The 17,947-nt window shown below is 33.7% G+C and overlaps 1 protein-coding gene and 1 long non-coding RNA gene across 2 annotated transcripts in view; one reads left to right on the top strand and one right to left on the bottom strand.

Moving 5' to 3' along the window:
* Nucleotides 1–17,947, bottom strand: part of LOC117342000 — a 48,874-nt gene that overhangs the window by 23,569 nt on the left and 7,358 nt on the right. The window contains exon 9 of the mRNA XM_033903944.1: nucleotides 15,731–15,768. Coding sequence (XP_033759835.1) covers nucleotides 15,731–15,768 — 38 coding nt within the window. The remainder of the gene's footprint in view (nucleotides 1–15,730; nucleotides 15,769–17,947) is intronic.
* LOC117342002 lies at nucleotides 1,678–16,631 on the top strand. Its single transcript, XR_004535729.1, has 2 exons — nucleotides 1,678–1,742; nucleotides 13,456–16,631. It is a non-coding gene; the product is annotated as an uncharacterized LOC117342002 (long non-coding RNA).

Raw genomic sequence — 17,947 nt, 5'->3', positions numbered from 1 at the left:
CTCTAACTGGCCGAACAATGTTACAACAAGGACAGATATTGTCAGATAAAGCTTTATTAGCTTGATCTGTTTCCATTTTAAATCAAACTCATTGCATTACAATTAAAAAGTCTGCGATTTACACTATATTACACCATGTAGAGGTATCATATTGTTAATTGTGTCTTCTTCTTTTTTTGTAATAAAGATAAAATCCATATGTAACAGTGTACCACTATTTATTAGATATAGATATCTTTGGTATGTACAGTCCATATGCTACAGTACACCAAACTATTTATTAGGTATAGATATCTTTGGTATGTACAGTCCATGTGTTACAGTAAACCACACAATTTATTGGGTATATATATCTTTGGTGTACAGTCCATATGTTACAGTACACCACGCTATTTATTGGGTATATATATCTTTGGTATGTACAGTCCATGCGTTACAGTATACCACACTATTTATTGGGTATATATATCTTTGGTATGTACAGTCCATGCGTTACAGTATACCACACTATTTATTAGGTATAGATATCTTTGGTATGTACAGTCCATATGTTACAGTACACCACACTATTTATTGGGTATAGGTATCTTTGGTATGTACAGTCCATATGTTACAGTACACCACACTATTTATTGGGTATATATATCTTTGGTATGTACAGTCCATGCGTTACAGTATACCACACTATTTATTAGGTATAGATATCTTTGGTATGTACAGTCCATGTGTTACAGTACACCACACTATTTATTGGATATAGATATCTTTGGTATGTACAGTCCATGTGTTACAGTACACCAAACTATTTATTGGGTATAGATATCTTTGGTATGTACAGTCCATATGTTACAGTACACCACACTATTTATTGGGTATAGATATCTTTGGTATGTACAGTCCATATGTTACAGTACACCACACTATTTATTGGGTATAGATATCTTTGGTATGTACAGTCCATATGTTACAGTACACCAAACTATTTATTGGGTATAGATATCTTTGGTATGTACAGTCCATGTGTTACAGTACACCACACTATTTATTAGGTATAGATATCTTTGGTATGTACAGTCCATATGTTACAGTACACCACACTATTTATTGGGTATAGATATCTTTGGTATGTACAGTCCATATGTTACAGTACACCACACTATTTATTAGGTATAGATATCTTTGGTATGTACAGTCCATATGTTACAGTACACCAAACTCTTTATTGGGTAGATATCTTTGGTATGTACAGTCCATGTGTTACAGTACACCACACTATTTATTGGGTATAGATATCTTTGGTATGTACAGTCCATGTGTTACAGTACGCCACACTATTTATTGGGTATAGATATCTTTGGTATGTACAGTCCATGTGTTACAGTACACCACACTATTTATTGGGTATAGATATCTTTGGTATACAGTCCATATGTTACAGTGTACCACTATTTATTGGGTATAGGTATCTTTGGTATGTACAGTCCATATGTTACAGTACACCACACAATTTATTGGTTATAGATATCTTTGGTATACAGTCCATGTGTTACAGTACACCACACTATTTATTGGGTATAGATATCTTTGGTATGTACAGTCCATGTGTTATAGTACGCCACACTATTTATTGGGTATAGGTATCTGGTATATATACATGTATAGGCTATCAGAAAGACAGTGCAAACAGATAGCAACTCCTCACACACCGTCTACATACTGAACCTCTGGTATATAATTAGCAGGTAAGATCACAGAAATAAGTCCAAGTTCATTAAGTCTTTAATTATCTTAAATGTTTCAATTAGGGATTAGGTCAACATTGGGAATTATGAATTTTAGATATACAGATAATACAATCACTATTTTTTGTTTACTCATCAATACTTATTTTTGTTTTAACTCCTGGTGGACACAATTTACATGTGTAAGCACTTTTTGAAATCCTTATTTAATTTGCAAACAAAACATCACAACAGTAGCCTTTAACTTCGAGGTTACAAAATTCACTTAGAATTTGTACTGAGCACCTGTTGTCTTATCTAGGCTACATACCTACGACACTGCTTTTTGTGTTATCAGCTGGTGAAAACCAGTAGCTAGCCTAGTGTTAAATATTGACCAGTATTTCAAAGTTCAGGCTATTTTTCTTTAATGCAGTGGCATTTATATTGTCTATAAACCTAATATGAAAAAAATACAATATTTAATTGAATTGCAGCATAATTAGTTTACATGATTATAGAAAGACTAGCACTGTAGAATTAGGTCGACATTGGTCTATCGAAATTTGAGAAAATAAAATTGTCTCCTGATTTCAACTGAACTTACTACTTTAGATTTCTCTTAATAACCAATATGATATATGAATACATGAGACTTTTCATTGGCTGAAACAGATCATTTCAATTTTTTAACATTTTATGCAAACATTTTTTTTTTTCCTGATCAACGTAAATCTCACAAAGATGGCCGAGATACATAGTTAAAAGTTATATGAAAAAATGTGAAAATCCTATTTCTATATATTGCAAAAGATCCATAAATGTTTATATATATTGTAGTATGGGCATGAGATGGTAACAGTTAATATCTTGATTAACACTTAACAAATCTAGGCAAGGTAACTGAAAACAGCATTTTATATTGTACCTTATAAATAAATAGATAATAAATCTGTACAAATGTATGGTGGCATATTTCTGCCATCGATTTGCTGACTTACAACTTAAAGATGTTGACATATTTCTGAGAAGATGTCAACATCATAAACAAATATGTTGACATAATTCGATAATACATAGACTTATTTATTAGCTTAATTGCCGAGATAATAATGCTGTGATAATTATCTAGGAAGTCTGAAACACGGCTTTATATTGTACTGTGGCGTATTTCTGCCATCGACTTCCTAGATTATCATGAAAATATTTTCTCGGTAAGTAAACTATTAAGTCAACATATTTTTTCGGTTTATATTTTTTGATGATGTTGACATCTTCTCAGAAAAAGTCGACATATTTAAGTCGTTAGATGGCAACTTGATGGCAGAAATATTTCTGACTTTCCGAGTGTTGAACCTGTTACTGTGACATCAGTACCGAGGTGACATATGTATCGGCTCTTATCACCCATTACGGGTAGGACGTTTGTGTTATCAGATTTGATCAATCATCCTTGTATTTGATTTCATAAAATTTAAATCCAGATATTGTCGGCTATGCCGATACTGATATGATCAAGGTATTTACTTACAAATTGAGATTTTTAAATGCTTATAATTATCACTATTTTTCTACAGGGGTTTTTATTTACACAAGCTGTGCTTTGCTTACCTTTCAAATATAATAATGAGACCGACTACACTAATCATTAGACAATAATCACATGTACATAAAACGTACATCATGATCGTGACAGATTGGAGTATTTTGAACCTTATCTATCCTGTATAAGCCCATTGGGGGCAACAAAAGAACTTTCAAATTGAGATACTGGTTTAATAGTTAGGGGTGGGCTTTATTCAAATCTTATACCTCGTATGTTTGTTGGGTTTATTGTCCCATGAACAGCCAAAGTCATTTTGAGGTGAGGTCTCCTAGTAGTTGATGACTACCTCACTAAACAAAATATGGGAGAACTTTTGCATGTCATCCAGAGTAATTAGGGTAAAGTGTCTTACCCAAGGACACAACCACGAGAGTACAGACTGGCCAGTATCTAAGCTTCCCCAGATATACAAACCGACATTGGTAGGAACTAGTGTCATACTAGAGAGACTATACACCTCAGATCTTCATCATCATCTGAGGTAACATTTACTGACACTCTAACTAATTGAGCTATCATGGCCCCCTGTGGCTTAAACCAGGGCAATGAAATAGCTTTAATGTTAGCAATGCATCAACTGAACTGCAATATATACATGTACATGAGTCGGCTCATTATAAGAATAGGCTGATGGACAGATTATATAAAACCTACTATCATTAATCGTAAACAATATAGGCTGAAGATTGTGACTACATAATCAATTAGAGCCATTTAAACTGAACTAAATCAAATGCTCAACAACAAGTCGGAGCACACAATTAACACAGAGAATGTCCGTAAAACATGAATGCCTGAGCCAGATCCTATGTAAAGATCTTGGTGTATTGATATCAAATGGTGTGTAAACATGAACCAAATCTATTATAGCATTCTCAAGATCTGGAACAAGACAGGATGCATCATGTCTCATTCAAGAGATACCTTTAACCCTTGACCCTTTAACCTTGAAAGATGGCGACCAGAATATGATCAGGTTAAAAACATGGTATCATGACACCATGGTATAAACATGAACCTAATCTGTTGAGGGATTCTCAAGATAGAACATTAATTCTGAACAATATTCATGTGTATCCTTGCAGAAGGTGTCAAAGTTGAACTTTTTGACCTTTGACCTATTAAACTTGGTCAATGAGTATGTAATAAGGTGTAGACCCTGATGTTATGGTATAAATATGAACCAAATCTGTTTAGGGATTCTCAAGATAGTGCATTATTTCGGAACAATATTGCTTCCCCATTGAAGAAGGTGTCAACTTTGACCTTTGACCCTTTAAACTCGACCAATGATGACCAGTTAAATGTAAGCAGGTGTAGACCTTGATGTTATGATGTTATTGTGTAAATATAAACCAAATCTGTTGAAGGGTAACGTCAAGATATATCCAGAACAGACATGTGTTTACACTACAATTTACCTAACTCCTCATAAAATTAATGGTGGGTGTATTAAATATGTGTTTCTTATAAAAAGAATTACAGACAGCCAGCATACCATTGATAATACACATTTTCTACACTGTAATAACATGTCATTCTGTACCTAGTATACAAATCCAGCGTACTATTGGTACAGCAGTACAGCGTTAAATTTATTCCATACATTATATAACACACAGTATATACTGTAGATTGGTACCAGGTAGTGGCATACTTGTCAACACATTACACTAGTACCGCAACACACACAGGAATATGTGTCTAGTGTAATCACAGTACAAGGCCACTCTAAGTCTCCCACTTATGAAAACCTGATCATCAGGATCTGTACGGAATAAAGGATGTCACAGAACTCATTTTAACTCAAACAATGTATTTCTTTTACCATTCCTAAAGACTATACATAGATTTCACAACGAGCCATTTAAAATCCAATAGGGCCTACCCTAGTTTTTACTTACATATATATATGAAAGGCCTTATTACGGTATGTCATTTTTTATATATGAAAGGCCTTATTATGTCAGTTTTTTGTGACAAGAAAATGTCTGACAGGCCTGAACTGCTGATATAATAGTGGGGACATCACTGGAAGTATACCGCCTGTAATTATATGAAATACAATCAATATCAGGAAGGTCCATTTTCTGACTTGTCATGAAGGAACATGATATACCCAGTATTTTTTTTTTACAAAAATCACAAACACTCCCTTTAACCCAGATAAAAGAAAATGATCGAGGGTCAATAAAAGAAAATAATCGAGTGGTCATCAAAGTGATGAAAAAAGAGTGATTTATCACCTCAGTCTGTTTAGAGATAATTTGATTTATTATAGAAAGATCAGATATTGGAACATAAATATCTGAATTTTATATACCGGTACATAATATCAAAATACCAAATTGTATTATGCAGAAGTCATGCAGCTTTATCATGTTTGGAGTAAATTTCAATAAATTTATTTTTTGTGACATTGGTAGTTTCATAATTATTAATGTCGAAAGTTCAACATTGATATAACTGATACACTGGTGGTCCCCCTCTTATGGGACCACCTATATGGGACAGGCATCAGATGGTCTTATAATGAGGGTGGTCTTTGTTGAGAGTTTTGTCATCTGAGTGATGTCGGTGAGGTCAATGATAACACAAGCTACTACATATTGCATTATACACATAGGCAATTCATTATGTTAACTTAAAATGTGTTTATCAATGTTCAATCTAATTAAAATCTAGATGGTCATTATCACTACGTTACATGAACATCTAACAACATCCCATAAGGGGTCACATCAGGGTGACCTTTTGGATTAGCCAATCAAATGGCTACTTCCAGAATCTTGGAAGTGAATTTTATATGACTAGACTGCAAAGCTTGTATAATCTGTCAATTTGTTTCAAGTCATTTCGTCCCTAAAGCATATAGCTATATACTGTGCCGAAATGTTTTACTTTGATGACATCGACAAAATGCCGATTCGCCCAGAAAGTGACATACACATATGTATCTCAATGGTCATCAGAACAAGACCCCTTATGGGATGTTGTTAGATGTTCATGTAACGTAGTGAGAATGACCATCTAGATCTTAATTAGATTGATCAATGTTCTCCTTTGTTTACTGTCATTAATGTCCTGAATTTGATTTAATTGTTGTATGTGTAAATTATTTCACAAAATGTATTGACCTGTTTTACAGGTCTATGCTCAGAAATCACATTTTTTTAATGTTCAGACAGTTTAGTTTACTGGGTTTTTTTTTTTGTTCAGACATTCAAGTTCAATACTTTGATATCAATATTTATCTATTTACAGCATTTAATAAGAGGCAACATCAATGTTGCTTGTTAAAATATTTTGTAATGTCAGTTGAAAACTAAGATATCATTATAAACTTAGAGTTGAACTTAGTTTATTCTGAAAGCAGGTAATAGCTGGTGACTCTATATTCAGATCATAGTCCATATCATCCATCACAGTTTCATTATTTTCAGCAACATCATTGTTAACAAAATACATTTTAATTCAATATTTAGAGATCTCCACATGCAGCTCTGTAGTTCACAGTATTTAAAGATCTGCAAAGTTGTATAGTTCAATATTCATAGATCTGCACAGTTCTGTAGTTCAATATTTAGAGATCTGCAAAGTTGTATAGTTCAATATTCATAGATCTGCACAGTTCTGTAGTTCAATATCTAGAGATCTGCAAAGTTGTATAGTTCAATATTCATAGATCAGCAGTTATGTAGTTCAATATTTACAGATTTGCATAGTTCTGTAGTTCAATATTCAGAGATAGGCAGTTCTGTAGTTCAATACTCAGAGATCGATCTGCACAGTTCTTTAGTTCAATATTCATTAAGGGAGCCACATCCTCCATTTATACAACATTAGATCTAGTCAACTCCTTTGCCAAATAATGCCAAATAAGACCGAATTTCATCTAAATCCATTTAGGCATTCTGGACAGGTAGGGATTTGAAGGATTTACGGTAAACCTCCGGTTAGTTCGAACAAAATTAAATAAATATTGACGAACCAGTTCGAATTAATCAAAATTATGCTTCAGAAAATAAGCGTGAGTTCGAACTATTCGAGTCAAAATCGGCGAAAATCTCGGCAGACAGAAATCATTAGACACAAACACCTTTCATCGTAAATCTGATACGTAACAACGGCGGTCTGAACAATGGCACATTTATAAGAAAGTAAAATGATAGTATTTTATTTAATTCAATGTTAAATGATTGTTAAACGTTCTTCATTTCGCGATAATTATTATGGTTATTGCGCGAAGCCGCTCGGTTAATGCGTAGCTACAGTAGGCCCCAAAACAGTACAGTTTCATTTGTGACACAAAAGTTAAGCATTTGTACAGTATAATCTTTGCATGGTTATATTTTTTATCTGAATCAGAAACTATCGCTATATTATTGTAATAAATGGTCTCTTTTATACATCGAAAGCAGTCTGCATAACCTGTTGCGTTTATGAAAGCACTACTGTAAAAATATGCGATATATGTTGGTAAAATTATGTCAGAACATCAACATGTCTGCTTTTAAATATGCCCAGTCGTATTATCTACCAAACATAGTTGATACCTGCAAACTTATCCATCACTAATTGGGGCGCCTGTGGATTGTTTTGACTGGATATGAATGCTCTTCACATCACTAAGCACGATCGGGCAGCCGATCCTGTCAACTTTACCGCAAGCGACACCTCGCGTGGCCTGCTTACCTAGCGTGAGGTCGCAGGTTTTCAAATAATACCTTGATTGGCAATAATTAAGAGATGTCCAGTCACAATTAAATAATCATAATGCTAAGTTAACACTAGTTATACGGACGATTTCTTAGTTTGCCCTACAGCGTGAATACAAATATCGCATGTTATTTAAACATTGTCGGGGCCTAAATTTGCAACCAGTTGTCTCGTGCCTGGTGTATTTTGGAATGTAAAAAAAATGAATTAACGCTAAAATATGTGGCATATATTAAATCACAGACGCATTCTAATGAACACGCATACAATCTAATAACCAAGCGCTAAACATGCTTGCTGTTCAAATTTAAATCTTGGCATTTTTTCTGGGCCGGTCATCGGGGCTGAGTCGTCACGAGCTTTCAATGGAGTTTACAGGGGGAAAAAATCTTACTTTACGTTCTTCATTTGATAAGTTTGAACTATCCGAAATGGTGTCAGTTATAAACAGCCAGAGTTCGAACTATTACTAGCTAAAAAATTATTGTTTTTCTTGAAAAAAATGTGTGTTCGAACTATCCGTGTGTTCGAATTAATCGGAGGTTTACTGTACCTCAAGTTCCCATATAGGGCATAACATCCCCTCCTGCCCCAGGGGAAGCCATGCTTTCTGTTTATATATAAGATCTCATTAGCCCAATAATACTCCAAATCAAATTTTATCAAAATCCCTTTGGGCCAGATGAGCTAAAAATCAATGAATTTTTAAAGGGTTTTAATGGACATGTCATACAGTAGTGGTATATAATCCATATTGATTTAATGACATATCACTGGACACTGTTTACATAGAGTCTATGTACTTATGTCAATTTACACATACCGTACCCATTTTATAATGCTAACCGAGTCAGATCAGTTATTGAACTTTTAGTTAATCATCTGAAACTTTTGTTGATATATAATTTAGGTCATATCCAGGATGGGTACAGTGGAGTATCTACAGGACAGAAGATAATACATGGTTAGAATGCATGTCAATGATAATGGGTTTTTTCCAGATTTAAATCAATTCATCATAATCTTGATTAATTGTATCACTAATGAAAATAGCCATGAAATACCCTGAGTACTACATCTATTGTGTGTTCAGGCTCTCACTTGTTAAACAACATGGAATTATTGGTATGTTATAGAGCGACACTATAAAATATAATATTCTTCAATGTGATAAAAACGAAACGTTTTAGACAGATCATGGCACCATTTAATCAGTAGTTTGGGTATCCGATACATCAGACTTTGATTTAACTAAAAATTTGTTGGAAAATACATCTTACTATGAAATGTCGAAAAGATATTGAATTCAGACTGACAAAGCAAAAAATATTTGTATATTTTTTTTCGAAATACATTTAACTAAGAACTGTCAGATGAGGATATTGAATATCTGGGACTCACAAATTTAAGATTTTTACATCAAATGTTTAAAACTTATGGATATTTTTTATTATCCAATGTCTTTTTTACTTGTAAAATGACTACACATAAGTTTATATGATCCTCGAATACATGTTGGTTGTACTTTATATAACTGTGTTCAATACCAATTTTATAATGCTACCAGAGTAAGATCAGTAATTAAACTTTAATCAGAGTAAGCCAAATCTGAATTGTATTATAACTTGATTGACATCACATTGTTATAAACTAATGTTTAATATCTCAACTATTTTTGTAAGATTGATTCATTCTTGCTTGATGTTTAATTTATTATATAAGTAGATCTAGTCAGCAATGATTTATTCTGTTATTCAGTACTATATAAGTTGTTAACTCTTAAATTCTAATTTTATAAATTCAAACATTAGTTGCTGTTACTGTGAATAATACATTAATGACTATTCATTTAGTTTAATAATTATACAGTAGTGTAAACAAACCTATGTCAATAGAGGGAAAGTGATACATGTTACCGTATTGTTCCTGTTGTGTAAATAAACTTATATGTAGATTGAAGGATAGTGACACATGTTACCGTATTGTTCCTGTTGTGTAAACAAACCCATGTAGATTGAAGGAAAGTGATACATGTTACCGTATTGTTCCTGTAATGTAAATAAACCCATGTCGATAGAGGGAAAGTGATACATGTTACCGTATTGTTCCTGTTGTGTAAATAAACCTATGTAGATAGGGGGAAAGTGATACATGTTACCGTATTGTTCCTGTAGTGTAAATAAACCTATGTAGATAGAGGGAAAGTGATACATGTTACCGTATTGTTCCTGTAGTGTAAATAAACTTATATGTCAATAGAGGGAAAGTGATACATGTTACCGTATTGTTCCTGTAGTGTAAATATACCCATGTAGATAGAGGGAAAGTGATACATGTTACTGTATTGTGTAGAAAGTGATACATGTTACCGTATTGTTCCTGTTGTGTAAACAAACCCATGTAGATAGAGGGAAAGTGATACATGTTACCGTATTGTTCCTGTAGTGTAAACAAACCCATGTCAATAGAGGGAAAGTGATACATATTACCGTATTGTTCCTGTAGTGTAAATAAACCCATGTAGATGAGGGAAAGTGATACATGTTACCGTATTGTTCCTGTTGTGTAAATAAACCCATGTAGATAGAGGGAAAGTGATACATATTACCGTATTGTTCCTGTTGTGTAAATAAACCCATGTCGATAGAGGGAAAGTGATACAAGTTACCGTATTGTTCCTGTAGTGTAAATAAACCCATGTAGATAGAGGGAAAATGATACATGTTACCGTATTGTTCCTGTTGTGTAAATAAACCCATGTCAATAGAGGGAAAGTGATACATGTTACTGTATTGTGTAGAAAGTGATACATGTTACCGTATTGTTCCTGTAGTGTAAATAAACCCATGTAGATAGAGGGAAAATGATACATGTTACAGTATTGTTCCTGTTGTGTAAATAAACTTATATGTCAATAGAGGGAAAGTGATACATGTTACAGTATTGTTCCTGTTGTGTAAATAAACCCATGTCAATAGAGGGAAAGTGATACATGTTACCGTATTGTTCCTGTTGTGTAAATAAACCCATGTCAATAGAGGGAAAGTGATACATGTTACCGTATTGTTCCTGTAGTGTAAATAAACCCTTGTAGATAGAGGGAAAGTGATACATGTTACCGTATTGTTCCTGTTGTGTAAATAAACCCATGTCGATAGAGAGAAAGTGATACAAGTTACCGTATTGTTCCTGTTGTGTAAATAAACCCATGTCGATAGAGGGAAAGTGATACATGTTACCGTATTGTTCCTGTAGTGTAAATAAACCCATGTAGATTGAAGGAAAGTGATACATGTTACCGTATTGTTCCTGTAGTGTAAATATACCCATGTAGATAGAGGGAAAGTGATACATGTTACTGTATTGTTCCTGTTGTGTAGAAAGTGATACATGTTACCGTATTGTTCCTGTTGTGTAAACAAACCCATGTAGATAGAGGGAAAGTGATACATGTTACCGTATTGTTCCTGCAGTGTAAATGAACTTATATGTAGATTGAAGGAAAGTGATACATGTAACCGTATTGTTCCTGTAGTGTAAATAAACCCATGTAGATAGAAGGAAATTTAAGTGATACATGTTACCGTATTGTTCCTGTAGTGTAAATAAACTCATGTAGATAGAAGGAAAGTGATACATGTTACCGTATTGTTCCTGTAGTGTAAATAAACCCATGTAGATGAGGGAAAGTGATACATGTTACCGTATTGTTCCTGTAGTGTAAACAAACCCATGTCAATAGAGGGAAAGTGATACATGTTACCGTATTGTTCCTGTAGTGTAAATAAACCCATGTAGATAGAAGGAAATTTAAGTGATACATGTTACCGTATTGTTCCTGTAGTGTAAATAAACTCATGTAGATAGAAGGAAAGTGATACATGTTACCGTATTGTTCCTGTAGTGTAAATAAACCCATGTAGATGAGGGAAAGTGATACATGTTACCGTATTGTTCCTGTAGTGTAAACAAACCCATGTCAATAGAGGGAAAGTGATACATGTTACCGTATTGTTCCTGTAGTGTAAATAAACCCATGTCGATAGAGGGAAAGTGATACATATTACCGTATTGTTCCTGTAGTGTAAATAAACCCATGTAGATGAGGGAAAGTGATACATGTTACCGTATTGTTCCTGTAGTGTAAACAAACCCATGTCAATAGAGGGAAAGTGATACATGTTACCGTATTGTTCCTGTAGTGTAGATAAACCCATGTAGATGAGGGAAAGTGATACATGTTACCGTATTGTTCCTGTAGTGTAAATAAACCCATGTCGATAGGGGGAAAGTGATACATGTTACCGTATTGTTCCTGTAGTGTAGATAAACCCATGTAGATAGAGGGAAAGTGATACATGTTACAGTATTGTTCCTGAAGTGTAAATAAACCCATGTAGATAGAGGGAAAGTGATACATGTTACAGTATTGTTCCTGAAGTGTAAATAAACCCATGTAGATAGAGGGAAAGTGATACATGTTACCGTATTGTTCCTGTTGTGTAAATAAACCCATGTCAATAGAGGGAAAGTGATACATGTTACCGTATTGTTCCTGTAGTGTAGATAAACCCATGTAGATAGAGGGAAAGTGAAACATGTTACCGTATTGTTCCTGTAGTGGAGATAAACCCATGTCAATAGAGGGAAAGTGATACATGTTACCGTATTGTTCCTGTAGTGTAAACAAACCCTTGTAGATTGAAGGAAAGTGATACATATTACCGTATTGTTCCTGTAGTGTAAATAAACCCATGTAGATAGAGGGAAAGTGATACATGTTACCGTATTGTTCCTGTTGTGTAAATAAACCCATGTAGATAGAGGGAAAGTGATACATGTTACAGTATTGTTCCTGAAGTGTAAATAAACCCATGTAGATAGAGGGAAAGTGATACATGTTACAGTATTGTTCCTGAAGTGTAAATAAACCCATGTAGATGAGGGAAAGTGATACATGTTACCGTATTGTTCCTGCAGTGTAAATGAACTTATATGTAGATTGAAGGAAAGTGATACATGTTACCGTATTGTTCCTGTAGTGTAAATAAACCTATGTAGATTGAAGGCCAGCACATTTAAACTTTAAATGAATGTAGTTGGTGGACTTAATTACTGCCTCACAACGAAAAAACAACTTTACAGAACTTTTAACTACACTGAACATGTTTAATCATGGCTTATTACCAGGCATGGGCTTATTGCTTGATATGATACCAAACTTATCCAACAATAAACCCATGTCTACGAATTATTCTGCCTATAGCTGTCACTCTTCAAAAAAATTACAAATGATAATTATGTAATATGCCCATCCTCTGTTAATGAGTCAGAGATTATGAGTGTGCAATCTAGGATTGTCACAAGGTAATGTGGTATACACTTAATCTTATGGCCTTTATCTCTCAGTTTCAGGATAGCACAGAGTCCGTGATGACAGTTTGAGTTATCAAAGTAGGCCACTGAATTCTCAACTAAACATGAGGAAATTAAAAAGATTAACACCTACTCTAGCAACATGTCTCCTACTACTGAGTTTCACCATGACAACTGCGGTCAGTGGAGAGGGAGACACCCTCGTCTTAGAACCTCCAGAGAAAATTGCAATAGAGGTAGGAAAATCAGGGGAGGTAACTTGTGCACTCCCAACAAAGGCCAACCAATCAGATACAATTATGTGGCTGAATGAGAATGGGACAGATGTAAATGACCTAAACAGGACCCAGATAAAGTCTGTGACAGGAGTCCTTAAACTAGAAGACCTTATTCTATCTGACACCGGAGATTTTGTCTGTACCACCAAATCAAGGGCGTATAACTCTACAGTGAATGTTAAAGTGTATAACATGCCAAGTTACTTCCTCGAGGGAATGATCATTATAGGAATCAACATCGGCCTCATCGTTATCTTCATTGGCTGTGCTACAAACAGGTTAATTCAAAATAGGAGGAACAAAATGAAAGCAAGGAAGGAAAACAGAAGGGTGTGAAAACATGTACAATGTCCGACAGTGTGATTCAGACTAAACATAAAAACTGTGTACAGAGGGATTTCATATCAGACAAGAAAGTGAAATATTTTAAAATGTTTTTGTCAGACAAAATGAGAACTATACAGTGAAATGTTATACAGGTAAATAAGACTGAAACCTGAATATAGAGTAACTTTATACCAATTTGATGTAAAGTTAAAAATCAAATAGATGAGATGAAATTTTATATACGACTGACAAATGCATACAATGTAACAATATATCAAACCGATATGAGTGAAAAAAATATATGCAGATAAATGTTATACTAGATAATTATAAGAGTTAAAACTGTATACAATGTCATGTTATGTCAGACCAGAATTATAAGTGTATACAACATAATTTTATATCGGACGACAGTTAAATCTGTATATGTTAACAATGTCATTTTATGTCAGACCAGAGTTAAAACTGTATACAACATAATTTTATATCGGACGACAGTTAAATCTGTATATGTTAACAATGTCATTTTATGTCAGACCAGAGTTAAAACTGTATACAATGTCATGTTATGTCAGACCAGAGTTAAAACTGTATACAATGTCATTTTATGTCAGACCAGAGTTAAAACTGTATACAACATCATTTTATATCAGATGAGAATTAAAACTATACAATGTCATTTTATGTCAGATGAGAGTTAAAACTGTATACAACATCATTTTATGTCATATGAGAGTTAAGACTGTATACAATGTCATTTTATGTCTGGCGAGAGTTAATACTGTATACAACATCATTTTATGTCAGATGAAAGTTAAAACTGCATGTATACAACATCATTTTATATCAGACGAGAGTTAAAACTGTATACAATGTCATTTTATGTCAGACCAGAGTAAAACTGTATACAATGTCATTTTATGTCAGACCAGTGTAAAACTGTATACAATGTCATTTTATGTCAGGCGAGAGTTAAAACTGTATACAACATAATTTTATGTCAGACGAGAATTAAAACTGTATACAATATCATCTTATATCAGACCAAAGTTGAAACTGAATACAACATCATTTTATATCAAATGAGAATGAATATATTATAAACAGATGAGAGTGAAAACTTGTATCAGTGTCATTCTGTATCAGACAAGAGTGATGAGAGGGCGAAATATATTTTAATTTACATGTACTTGTATACGTAATACACATTCAATTATTCCAGGAATTAACTTTAGTTAGTCACCGATTTACTACCAACATAAATCCCCCTATTTCTAGGCTTCATCTCAGTAATTACACTGGCGGTCAGTGTTCTGTCAGCATGAATTAACTTTAAAGGTCACCAAATATTGAAAAAGAGAGGCTAATCTTTACAGTCCTGACAGAGTTATTCCCCTTCAATTGCGGGGTACAACTGATCACTAGCAGAAAAGTAACGTTATAATAAAGTAAAAACAAACTGTCCTTGATATATATTTTAATGTGTATATAATTATAATGCACAATGTAAGTTAATGTCTTGAATATATAAAATGGCTGTTTTTTTCTTCACGAAGAAAGTCAACAATTAAATGAATTTGAAAATATACACCTGTGACTTCTAAAACAGAACCTGGCTCAGAATTCATACAAAATACTCCCACCCAAACAAGTACCAAAGGGAAAATTTACTGGTTAATGATAGGAAATATTAAATGGCTTACCTTTGAGTTTAGATACCAGCTGTTCTTGTTTGTTAAAACTGCAACACAAAAGAAATCATGAAGTAAGCATAGTGTACATACATGTACATATACATTCAGTTTAAGGTAAGGTGGGGGTTTATGGGCCAATCATTTTTTTTTCTTTTTTTTTTTCTTTTCTTTTTTTTTTCTTTAGAGCTTATGACTATAAATCCACTGCCAGGAAGCTAATATTGGAGCTAGTCCTGTACTTATGAATGACTAAGTAAATCCTAGGTTTGCCAGATTGTATATGTTGTTATATAAGCTATATTATATTTCATATATATTTGTTTTTATTTGCCACTTCTACTCCATCTAAATATGTAACTTAGTAACTGAAGCTCGCAATATAGGTCAAATATAGCACCCAGTTGGTGCCTTGACATTTGTACCCAAGACTGCATTATTTAATTGTAGATGAAAAATACAAATATATACTATAGGATCAAGACATTTTTTACTTCGGCCAATATTTATTTAATTGCAATTCATTGTTACCTACATTGTTATATAAAGACCGGTACAACCAGAATCACATAATGGAAACTTTTATCAAATTATCTTGTACCGAGCTGAAGTTTGAATCAATTAATGGTAACTTTAATCAAATTCTCTGTATGATTCAGACATTGTACTGCCTGGTGTAAATGATGTAATCAATACGTGTCTAGCAGGATGTAAGTGTATCAATTGCATTATATGTAAGTATTTAACCGGTAAAGCATAAAACATGTCCATTCCAATGATTCATTAGTCCAACAATCTTGGAGAATTTATTACACTTCAATAAATATGAAGTTCTGTATGACACTTGTAATTTTATATAAATTTTTTATGTAATTCTGTATCTTTTAAGTTTAATAAAAAATACATCTAAAAACTATTCACACACAGGAATTGTATTTTTTGTTTTATAGTAGAGCCTGTCTTAACTGATGAAATCATTTGGTCATCAAAGACATTTTTTGAGTGAAACTTTTCTTTTACCAACATCAAAATCTTTTGGCTTGATAGCAAAACCAAGGAGAGTCAGATTGCTCCGTTGATAGAGCAACAGACAGTGCAACTTTTTCAGGTGAAGATCAAGGTTTAATCGATCACTACTGATGGCAGTTTGTGTTTTCAAGCAAGCTGAGGCCAGTGACAGTCACAAACTTTTGTGTTTGTGTCATGATAGCATGAAATATGCCTCCTGTATGCTGCTCAGTGAGGTAGCCACCAGCTACTACATGCTGTAGTGTACATGCATAGTCATGGGGCAATAAGACTTGTAGCAAAATTGTACTTGCATCAAAATTATTTGGTCAGACAAGACCGATTTTCAGTTAAGTAAAATACATGTGTCAGATTAAAAAACAATATTGGATAGATCTCCTCAAAGTCTTATTTCACTGATTATCTTCTGACAGTTTCCCCAGCAAATTTCTCTGTCACAGACTGAACATTGGATTGACAGGGGTTGTTTTATCATCCATCCACTACATATTCAACCCCGAACCTCTGGGTAGAGAGAACCATAGATCTCTTTGTTACTATAAATATAGTCTATCAGTTGAAAATGACAAATTCTCCCTGTCCGCATCTTGTAAGAAGAATTATTTACCAAGGGGATTACAATAACATCCTCTCTTACAAGAGTTTATAAATACAGCCATAGAAGATCTAAGGATGGTGGTTTTATATTGAAAGAGTATGTTTGTACCAGAAGAAAGCAGAAGACAATGACTAAAAACTATCACAAATAAAACTTCTTTTTCTCTGTTGACAAGGACACTGTCTGAACATAATTGCTCTCTGACAAAATTTAATTTACTTATTGATATGCCATAAGCATAATATTATATGTTATGAATCAATAATTAAGCATTTGGATGATAAGAGACATGACTTGTAATATGAACTTAAACCGTCTCAGAAATTAATCATTTATAATTTGATCAATAACTTCTTGGGTCATACATATACCATTACCAAATGAACCCTTTAACTTGGTGTGAAGTATTTTTGGGGCATCACCTTCAAAGATAAATGAGCTCTGGGTGTTACTTAGCAGCTCTCTATGACAGAGGATGAGCTCTGGGTGTTACTATAAGCAGCTCTCTATGACAGAGGATGAGCTCTGGGTGTTACTAAGCAGCTCTCTATGACAGATGATGAGCTCTGGGTGTTACTAAGCAGCTCTCTATGACAGAGGAT

Source organism: Pecten maximus, chromosome 14 (assembly GCF_902652985.1).
Source record: "Pecten maximus chromosome 14, xPecMax1.1, whole genome shotgun sequence".
Taxonomy (NCBI): Eukaryota; Metazoa; Mollusca; class Bivalvia; order Pectinida; family Pectinidae; genus Pecten; species Pecten maximus.
Note: the sequence above shows the minus strand (reverse complement) of the source record. Positions and strands in the feature narration are given on the sequence as shown.